Raw genomic sequence first — 11,045 nt, forward strand, 5'->3', positions numbered from 1 at the left:
TCATTAGGCACTTTCATTTATAGTTACATGTATTTGTAGGAAAAGTCTCTGTAAGATCAAAATATGAGTTATCACTTATAACTCTTTAGTGAATAATACTTTGACTTCCTTTCCTAGGCCAAGGCTATTGATTTTCCCTTAGGTTGAATGGTGGTATAGATTTTCAGACTGCTGAAGATGGTGAATATTGTGTGAAGTAATTAGCTCACTGAAAAACTAAATGACGACCTTTGTGTGTTCCTGTTTAGAAAAACCTTGTTAGCTCTGCAATCAAAGAGAGTGCCCTTGTAAGGAAAGGGCTTCGGTCGATTGACAGTACAGTAATCAATAAATTCTCCTCTTTAAGTTTGGTTTCTGATATAATGGTTTTCTTTTTTTTTTTTTGTATGAAAGTTTGCTTACTTAACAAGTCAACAACCTATCTTGTTTGTACCATGTGAGTGTGTGTTCATTATAGGTGATGATAATAGGAATAATAATAATAATAATAATATTCAGTAATGTTCGTATTGTGACACCCTGTTATCTGTCCATGATAATATCCAGGTGAGAGTTTGTATTACAGTATGCAGTATGTTACAGTAGGACTCCAAATTAGTATACAGCTTTTTTCATTGTGGCATTTGGCCATAGACTGGGCATCAGTGGAGTGTTTAGTCCAGTGTTTTTTTTTTTTTTTTTTTTTTTTTTGACACTGCAAACCAAGATTTATTATAATGCTTCCTCCCTTACATGACAACAAACCTCTCTCTTCAGGCAAGTTAAAGGATACAGAAACATGGAAATTTTGCAATTCCCCACAAAGTCTGTGGAAATGCAAAGCCCAACGCAATATGTGTAGTTGTGGAGGTAGTTATTATGTCTTTATCAACAAAGTTGAAGGGATTAGTTTTCCCTACTTTTCTTGTATTTTAACCCTTAAGGGGCACGCTAAATATATATCAAGCACACCCCCAGACTGGGCAAACTTTAAGGTTGGCCAGTTTAAGGAAAAAACATACCAATGGAAAGAGGAAGATATGCAAATGCACATGATGTAAGAAAAAAATTCTAAAAATTTTTCCCTACCTTCCAGGGGAAGTTGAAAGTGACTGTGTTTCTCCCCATTAATGAACAAATCTTTTAGCTCATCCCTAATAGTCTAGAAATGACTACTTTAACCCTTAATGGAAGGGCATCATCATATGAGTATCGATAACATGTTTTGAGTGATGGACGGGCTAACTCATATGAGTAATAATATTATGCACCCTGTGTGGGGCCTCTTTTACAAGACACTCGTAAAAATGTGCTAATTTTACCAAGTCATGCATGTTTTTTCTAATAATTTATTTTTTATTTTGTAAAATTATAATTACAGCTCATGCAATGTCATAACAGATAAGAACTAAAACTCAGTAACAAATTCTGAGTATATTTGTTGTAAAATATTTACAAGATTTACTGAGATAGGGAGATGAAGTAACTTTTTCTGAGGTGTACATGTTTTTTCTAATATTTCTTTGCACTTTTCTTTGCAAAATTGCAGTTATAGCTGACATACTATCATAAAAGATAAGAACGAAAACCAACAGCAATCCCTGGGTATATTTATGAGCAAATAAATAAAAAGACATCCAGGAGGTGCACAGAGGCAGTACATTTCCCCTTGAAGTCTCAAGGCATACTGATTGATGTCTCTCCCATGCTGAGCCATAACAGTTGCCATAAGTCATTTATGGGCCATTGAAGTGATATGAACATTTTCCCGCTAAACTGAATGGTGCATAATATTAATACTCATATGAGTTATCCCTTCCATCACTCAAAACATGTTATCAATACTCATATGATGATGCCCTTCCATTAACGGTTAAAGCAGTCATTTCTAGACTATTAGGGATGAGCTAAAAGATTTGTTCAATAATGGGGAGAAATAAAATTACAGCAAGACAAAGTCAAAGAAGTTGAACAGCTAGGTGGGAAGAAATCACAGGAACTTTTGAAAAGAAAGTGATACCCTGAGATAGAGAGTGGCTACAAATTACACCATAATAAGTACTGTATTGCTGAGAGCAGTGACCAAAGTATTTCATTATCTACAGATAATCAGAGACTGTGTAAATATGAAAACAGTATTCCATACAGGGAATCATTATATTCCCTGTATGAATCTGATGGTTTTGCTTCAAGAAGTACATGTGACATCTAAGAGCTCACTTAGCATCGTAGATGCAGGCAGTGAGGTCTCGGATGTGATCTATATTAGATGTGCTACTAGCGTACAATATTTAATCGAAAGCTTAAATTGCCGATAGATCTAAAATGTTTAGTTTCTAAAACCTGTATAATTGGAAAGTTAAAAGGAGCAATAGATGAAGAGATATGGAAGAAATTTTTCTCTGAGTGCTATAATGAACCAACTTTTCTGTAATGAACCAAGTTTGTCTATATTATTTATAGATTTTATCCAGGTTCCTATTGACTGATCTTCTAAATAGGGTTTAAAAAGAAATGATTTGCAAGGAACAGATTATTATTATTATTAAGTAATTTAATCAGACTAGAGTCAGAATACTATTTGTATAAATGTAAGTAGTAGAAAAAGGGTTTGGGTATTATTGATGAAGAAAAGAAAATAGTACAGAAAAGAATAGATCCTTGAAGAATGGTGGCAGCGATGAGGTAAGGGATGGATGTAATACTGCAGCTATAGCAAAAAGAGTTGGGGTAAGTAACTCAAGTTTAACTTAAGAGTAATGTAGCAGTAGGCATAGTTTGGCTTAAACAGTCTTAGGGTAGTCCGCATTGTGTATTTTTAACAAGATCAAGTCAATTATTGAGGAATCCATAAAACCAAGAGAGGTTGTCTATGTTTGGTTAATGTAGGACAGAAAATTGATAGTCAGTCATGAATTTTCTTTGCTACATGTTAATTTTTACTTAATTGAGAGCTCAGTTAATTGATATGTCTGAAATGTTTTCTCCGTTAATATTGGAAAGTTTAAAGGAACATCAGATTGAGAGATTTGGAGAATTTTGTTTTGGAGTGTTGTAATGAACTAAGTTTGTATTTTGTTTGTAGATACTGTCCAGGTCCCTGTTGACATCTCATAAGAAATTGAGACTGGTCGATTCGTTCTTTAATTTGATTGACGCACAAAGACTTGGACTATTAATTTGTCCATAACTGCTCATATGGTTCTTTTCTCTACTTAGTTGCTCAAGTCTGTTAAATGATCTTTCAGTTCCATACTTTGAAGTTGTTAAGAATTTCCATCACTCCCTGTTGTAAAGGAAATACTGTACTTGTACATTCTTATAAACAATAACTTTTACATGATCTTGGACCTCATCTCATTAGCAGATTGTAAAATAGTGCAATGCTAGCATTTTTTTGTTTTCTCTTTGTATATGTTTACCTCCACTTGCTAGTATGCTAATGCTGGGGACAAAAAAAGCCAAGTCTTAAAGGGGCTGTAGCTAGGAATTGTTTGTGGTAGACAAGGTTTGAATTGTTCATATTCTTTGATCCCCATAGTTTATATTGTTTGGTCAGTTAGCATGGAATGGATATTGAACATTATTTGTACTATGCTACTTGGAAAGTATTCGGTAAACAACTAAAAGTAATGAGATGGATGGAATTGTGGTTATTTCCTGTGCGTCATGGCTTTTGATGGTGTTTTCAGTAAGCATGATTTAGTTTTGTCTTGTAATGAAGTCTGTTATAAGGAGGCCTTGGAAATTAAAAGATATTTTCTGCTCGAAGGGTAACCTCAGTCATCTTTAATAATAATTTAACTCATATTTAAGAAGGATTGCGAATGACATAAGACTTACTAGAATTATAAAAAGCCTTTAGCACTGTAATCGAACTAATGCAGAAAGTTGTAGAGCACATTGTTTAATCGTATTTCAGTTATGTAAATTTTAATATAAAGCCATTTAGGAAGAGAAATTAAACCAATTTACAGCAGGAAATTTATTATTTGATTACTATTTTATATCTCACAAAATAATACCCTTTAACTTTAAATATACAGTTTCATTAAAATTTTTATTAAAAAACCATTTGTCCAAGCTATCTGTTGAGTAAAATGTGCTTAACTGGATTACTATAACATTCAACAAAGAAGAGTTATACTTGAGTGATAAATTTTTGTAAGAATAAATCCATAAAAATATGTTTTATTTTCTTCCTTTAACACAGTTTTTCCTCCATTATAAAATTTGTCTTTTTAGTGTACATAAATACTGTATCTTCCTATAATTTGACTTTTGTTGATTATATAGTATTTTTCACATTTATCAGTTCAGATGTCATCATTACACTCGTTACGTGTGGTTGATCAGGTTACTCTAAATTCAGTTTACTTCTTAGTTATTGTATTTTTACTCATTTTTCCACTAGTGCATACAGATTAAGACACTTCTCCTTTTGTAACTGTCATTTGATTAAGCTACAAATGAAAGTATACTTACTGTATATGGTGCACTGTAAATATTACTGCCCAGCAATAATATTGGATGGTATGGTTTCTGTTGTTATGGCAGTGTTTAATTAACACTGGGAAAACTTACATTCTCGTAGGGTATTTCTTTTATGCTGATCTGTGGAGGTACAAAAAGAGAAGAATTGTCTGTTTAAATATACCATTGTTTTATTTTGGTGCAAAGTGATACATCTTGGAAGAAATTACATTGATAATCTCTATATACAACAGAGGCTTTGTTTTGAAAACTGTTAGGGCACAGTTTTCATATTTATGTTCCACATACCTTAAAATTCCTGTTTTAATTTGTAACATTAAAATTGTATATGTATTCATCATGAAATTCCAAACTTTATGTTTTTTAGGATATTTACATGAGATTTTTGTTTCTATTTTCTTGGTTCTTAAGTTATGGTTTTTCTAATTTGCAGTACATGGATCAGTGGTTTGCTGATAATACTTGGAGCAGTAAAGTTGTGGTTTTTTGAATTTACAGTACATGGATCAGTGGTTTGCTGATAATACTTGGAGCGGTAAAATTAATAGATACAATATTTGTGAGAGAATTATTTAATTTCTGAATTAGTAAATGAGCAGTTGTGTTTCAGGCCTGTGCTTATTATTATTACCAAAGAGTTTAGCAATGCTGAGTTTGCTTTCCAGTTATTACAAAAAAAAGAATTTTAGAGTTTTGGTAGCATTTCTTTTAAGATCTATGAAATTATTGTAGAGGGTGTGCCATGGATTTCTTTACAGAATTCTGCACCAGAATTCCGGGTGGATTTGTACCTGCACAGTGTCATAAGAACTTTTTTTTTTTCTAATGTTTTCTCAGAGAGACTGTATAATGTTAGATATTAAGTGTCTCAGGTCATTATTAGGCTATTTTAAAGAGATAGTAATTCTTTATTTTTATTTCTAAGGTAGTTTCATTTTGTAATGTGTTACTTTGTTATGTTAGCATTCATTGCGTCCATAAGTTTTTTGTGGCAGAAATATATATTCCAAATTTTTATGTCATTCTCTACCTAGATCTTCTCCCAAAGTAATGTCTTTGAATTATAGATTATAGTAATTTAAAGTAATTCAGCATCTACAACAATAAATATTATGAGGAATCTTTATGTGCTAACACCTTGAATGAAATTTTCTTACAGATGAAGTTGTAGTAATGATCTTACAGTATTACTTCACCTGTCCTTTCTTTTGGCCTTAGGAAATGAGAAAACTTTTCTAATCTCTTGGACCTTTGCTGCTTTATATTTCCTATATACTTTTGTATGTCGTCTTGATTGTAGCTGCCTTTCAGTTCAATGAAATTTCCTTGATCTGGCCTGGATGGAAGTTTTTCATTGAAGGTGTACCGATGTACTTGTGGTACATTATTGTTGTTTATGCTAAATCTCCTTGTGATATTCATCTCCCGGTACACCTTGCGTTTTAATGATGCTGAATCTAGGTGATGATTAGTTACCTGGAGGAGATTTTGCTTCTGTATGGGATGTGATTGTAGCAGTTCTTCTCTATTTATTGTATGGTTAATGTTTTTTACTTCTTTTGTCTTACGAATTTGTTTGTTTTTGTAAGGCTTGTGTTGTGTAGCAATCACTGATTTTTTCTTTATTCTTGATGGCTTCTTCATTGTTCGTGATGGCCTCTTCAGATCAAGTCTGTTTTTCTTTATGGAATTTTCAAGCTGCTTATTGTTTAGTTTTTGTTGTAATTGGGGTGATTTAGGCTGAATGTTTGGGTTTTTTGTGGAAGACATGTAATGTTCTTTATCTTTTTCTGTCACTGAAATGTTAGGGAGGTTTGGAATAGCTGTTCTTATGTATGTGCCTTTTTGTATATTTTTAGTGATAGATTTTTCAAGAAATTTCTTTTGCTTTGGAGAATTTTGATCCTCAGCCATTGTTAAAATTATTTTTGGTAGAGAAGATCTTGGTCTTTCTCCTCTCTGAATGGATTGTGCTGGTTCATTTTCCTTGAATATGATGATCTGGTTTGATTTCATTTTCTGGATGTGCCCTTGAGTATTGTTTTCATTTCTGTTGGCATGAAAAAGAGCAGAGTCGCTTTTTGATCTTGGCAAGAATTTTGTGATGTTTTTGCTTCTGATTTGATTGGTATTTTGAGCAATTTTTTGTGATTTGTTCTGTTCTCTTTGAGAGGAAGTTTTCTTGCTGTGAACCTTAGGTAGTATGTTAAGGGCTTTATTTAGTTCAGCTTTCTTTTCCTTATTTTTGTCTGTGTCTTCAATAATTTTAACTGTCTCTTGGTTGATGTTGAGTTTATCACTTTTGGTTTGAGGTATCATTGGCTTGAAATAGTGACTTAATCTTCCAGCCCCTTTGCCTTCTACCCATCGTGATGTATCAATTGCCTGAATTGTATCCTGCACAAATAGAGGGACCTGATTTGCAGAGCTAATGCTTTGGGGGCTCATAGTTAGATTTCTTGGGGGTGCTGCAGCACCTTTTCCTTTGATGGTCTTGGCAACTTCAGCACTTACAGTTGGGGATGGTCGTATCTGAGGAAATTTAACTGATGATGATGAATCTGTTCTGTCTTCATAACCAGATGCATTTCCATCATCTGAGCCATAGGAACCTCCTGAATGTTTTGAACCTTTTGAAAGTCGGCTGTGATTTGATCTTTCATGGTCATCCCCATTTTTGTATTCATATTCATCGTCACTTTGATTATAGCTATCTTTCTCAGTCAAGAGTTCATTCAAGTGTGAGTCATTTTTCCCTCTTGATGGTTTTTTTTTGGCATATGAGTTCCCATGTTGTTGCATAAATCGAGATCTGTACTCTGTTGTGTAACCATTTGGTCGGAATTTATCACGCTTGTAGTGGAAGTCTCTTCTGTCCTTTAAACCCCTATTAGAAAACACAATTGAGTTATTTTGGAGTAAGGTTGAAATACCTAATAGAAAAGACAAATGGGAGATTTAAGCATCAGGTATCAAAGTAACCTGTTATAGCACAGTTCTCAAACAATTAATTTTTCTTGAATGGATTTTGATGAGTTTACATATACTATTTATAGTATTTTTAAAAATGTCTCAGATAATATAGTTCATTATTCCCAAATTACCATTTAGATAAATTGCTATATTCTCTGTTACTTACGTGTAAGCAGGAACTCTGAAAGTTTTTTCTGGTTCAATGGTAGGTTGGCGTGTTCTTATGTTGAGAACCCTTTGGAATGGAATGAAAGGCATCTTGTGATTTTCCGAACCATTTGTCAGGCTTTTGCTCCTAGGTCGTCCTCCATTTCTTAGCGAGAGATCATTAAGCTTTTTAGTCATCTCCCTGGAGTGATCACGATGCTTAGCTCTGCGTCGGCGGTGTTTGTCCTCGTTATTTTCGTGATCTCCATCATAATAGTATCCATGATGATTATCATCATGAGAATTTCTGTATTCACTTATATTGTAAGAATGACTTCGAGTGCTTCGTTTGCTTTCACTTGATGCCCACTGGCGATTAGACTTCTTTCGTGGGGTATGTTCTGGTGACTCACGCCGAGAATTGTTTATACTCCTGAAATAATATGATTAATTCAGAGTTAACTGACTCCACATACATTTGCACATTATGTGCTATTTGTTTTTCTTCATTGTACATTATGAATGCTTATAACTGTGGAACTTTTAGTTGAGGAACATAACAGTGAAATTCATTATGATGATAGGGTGATTATGGCAATAACTAATTTTGGAAAATCTTAGCCTAGTAGGAAGAAAAACACAAGCACTTCTATCATAGTAATGCATACTCTGTAGAACTAGTTTAGAAACCACACTAAATATCCTTGAAGTAAGTATCATGCATGAAGTATTTCATTGCCAGTAGTTCATATTGATTTTAGTTTATAAAGAGATAAAAAAAACCCTTTTAGGTTCTAAATAAAGACTAGACACCATCCATTAGACCCTCAAGACTGGAATTTTTCAACAGAATAACATATATAAGAATATAGGAATATTTGTCAAAAAGACTTGTCTTTGGTATGTGAGCACAACTCTAAGCACAAAACACTTGTAACTAACTTGCATAAACACACACTGTCCTTCTTTCACCAAATCATAGTTAACTTGTACAAAGAAGAATTGCAAGTGACAGTGCATAAATCACAAAAATTCACCAATGACAAACATAACTTGAGCAAAATCTTAGGTACAGTGAACCATAAGGTAATGGGCTATTTAAAACTGAATAACTAATGTGAACAGCAGAAGAATTACCATGGAAAGCAATGTAAAACTAAAGCTGTAAAATTGGTCACTAACCTTTTCAGGGTACCTAGCTAGGCAGGGAAAAGGAAAACTGATTGAAATGAAATTAAAGTACTGGATTGAAAAGGAATCTCACAGTACCATAAAGGGGAAGTCATCATATGCTGGCTTCTGTGTTTGTGCTTCCAAAAAGTGACCCAACTTACATTAAAGCAAAACACAAGAAAAGAGAGGAACACAAATAGAATGACAATGGACCTGGTGGGATGATTTAAAAAATGGTGGCACTACATAAACAAAAAATGTCAAGGTACTGCATTCAAAACTTGATAAGGACATTCTTGGGAAGAACAAGGTCGACTTGATGTCAGTTGCACAGAAAGTGAAAGTGATACAGGCATCTTATTTAGGACTGGGTATGTGCTTTAGAGGTCTTTCAGTCTTCACCTAGGTGTGACTGGGCCTTTCCTCGTCCATGGAAATTACTGGGTGTTTGATGGTTTTGTAGTTTTCATCTTTATAATATTTTTAAAAAGTATATATTTACAATCTTATCTTATCCTCCTCTTTAAAGGACTTGATTGTTCTTCATACACTCCAACTAAACTTTTGTTAGCTCTTCCCTCTCCTCAGTGTGTTTGAGCAAGATTCACACCTTCTCCAGCCAATTTTCTCTTACAAAGAATTGGCAGAGTATTGGTCAGTAGTTTTTGAAGACTTCTTTGAAAGAGACAACTATCCATCTCCAACATTGTTATTGTATGTCATTGCTGTCTTGCCCGTTCAACTATGAATGAAGAAGACCTGCTTTATGCCTTGTGAGGCCATCAAGACATCTTAGGAGGACCAATTCTCACAAAAAGCTGGACTCATATTTACTTTTATATACTGGTTAGTGTAAAACTGAAGTTCCAAAAAATACCACTTCTTTCCGACTATAGCGAGTAATTTAAATTGCTTATGGCATCCAGCATATATCCCCAAGCATCCAATATGAAGGTTAAGGATTATGAAATTATAGCGGTGTCTGATTCTCAGCTTTTAAAAAAGGAACACAGAGGTCATATTCATTATTAATTAAGTTTTTTGGAGGTCTCCCATCAACTTTTGATATGTATTCAGTTGGTCCTCTTGTATCTGCAGGCCAGATTAGATAGTTCTTGACAGAGAGGGTGGTGTGTCAGACTCGTCTTCTCATCCTCATAAAGCATATTTCTTTCCTCACTGTAGAATTCTGAGGTATCTTGCTCTGTTGGTAGGGTAAATGAAGCATTCTTTGACTAGCCCAAATGACATGACATTACTAACAGGATTACAGTTGAGTTTATAACCCCTCGTTGGTAAAACTAGGGTCAAAGACCGTATTTTATTCTGTATCATTGGAGTAGTAAGAAGCCAATTCATGTAAATAGCCACTTGGAGTATAGTAAGCAGGTTATGATAAACCAGTATGTTTTTAAAAAAGAAAGTAATTTTTTGTTTAAACCCTTTACCCTACAAGAAGTGCTCTCCTCTTACCTTGTTTCTCTTGCTCTTAGGCTGCCTAACAGAAAAAAAAGACTTAATTGCCCTAGGGGTGTTTTGGAGCCCAGATACACTGCCAACCAGGCTGAACTATTCTCCTTTTGGAGTTTTTCGGGGAACTGCCCTAGACACCCTATAGGCATTAGTAAAGGGATTGGATTTTATTAAAGAAAATCTGTGTAAATTGCATTTTTTCCATCTGCTGTAATTTAATTTTGGACCAACTTTATGTTATTCTATAAATTTGTGTCGGTTTTTTTTTTTTTATTAAAACAGTAATTGGAAAAATGTTCAAGATAACATTTGTGGACTTCAGTTTCCCCAAGTTTAAAGAATATTGAACAGATGGCTCAAAATAGTTATCAGGAATCGTTTAGTTTGTTTTACATGAAGCCAGCCTTGTGCTGGCAGGGGAATGTATATTTCTTGTAAATTTAATTTAAACATTTTGCAACTTTATTTAACATGAATTCCACATTATTTCTTGTTAGACTTTATCCCCAAGATAGCTCTGGTTTAGAGTGTAAGGGTATAGCATAAGTACAGTGAATATATTGCTCTGACCCAACTGCTTTCCAGCCATATATTGTTAACTGTTTTATCATGTTTAAAGAAATGACATGTTTGAGGTTTTAAAATGACAGTGAGTTGATTAAAAAACTTTCTCTGACCTTACCCACGATTTGATCTTGACAGAACTCGCTGAAATGGTACATAACTTGGATCAGGCAGTTTCAGACGCCCTCGTTCATCTCGGTCACCCATGCTTTTGGTCCTGATGTGTTTATAGTTGAGTTTTG

At 34.0% G+C, this 11,045-nt stretch overlaps 2 protein-coding genes across 3 annotated transcripts in view; one reads left to right on the forward strand and one right to left on the reverse strand.

Moving 5' to 3' along the window:
* The window catches only part of Marcal1 (SWI/SNF-related matrix-associated actin-dependent regulator of chromatin subfamily A-like protein 1), a 98,365-nt gene that overhangs the window by 22,154 nt on the left and 65,166 nt on the right, over positions 1-11,045 (forward strand). The gene's annotated exons all lie outside the window — the stretch shown is intronic.
* LOC136839031 (uncharacterized) overlaps positions 5,519-11,045 on the reverse strand; it is a 5,621-nt gene continuing 94 nt past the window's right edge. Inside the window, exons 1-4 of the mRNA XM_067104697.1 lie at positions 10,922-11,045; positions 7,613-8,026; positions 7,515-7,519; positions 5,519-7,406 (exon numbers count right to left, since the gene is read on the reverse strand). The exon at positions 10,922-11,045 is cut by the window's right edge and continues 94 nt beyond it. Coding sequence (XP_066960798.1) covers positions 5,653-7,406; positions 7,515-7,519; positions 7,613-8,026; positions 10,922-11,010 — 2,262 coding nt within the window. The 5' untranslated portion in view covers positions 11,011-11,045 and the 3' untranslated portion in view covers positions 5,519-5,652. The remainder of the gene's footprint in view (positions 7,407-7,514; positions 7,520-7,612; positions 8,027-10,921) is intronic.

Source organism: Macrobrachium rosenbergii, chromosome 5 (assembly GCF_040412425.1).
Source record: "Macrobrachium rosenbergii isolate ZJJX-2024 chromosome 5, ASM4041242v1, whole genome shotgun sequence".
In the NCBI taxonomy this organism is placed as follows: domain Eukaryota; kingdom Metazoa; phylum Arthropoda; class Malacostraca; order Decapoda; family Palaemonidae; genus Macrobrachium; species Macrobrachium rosenbergii.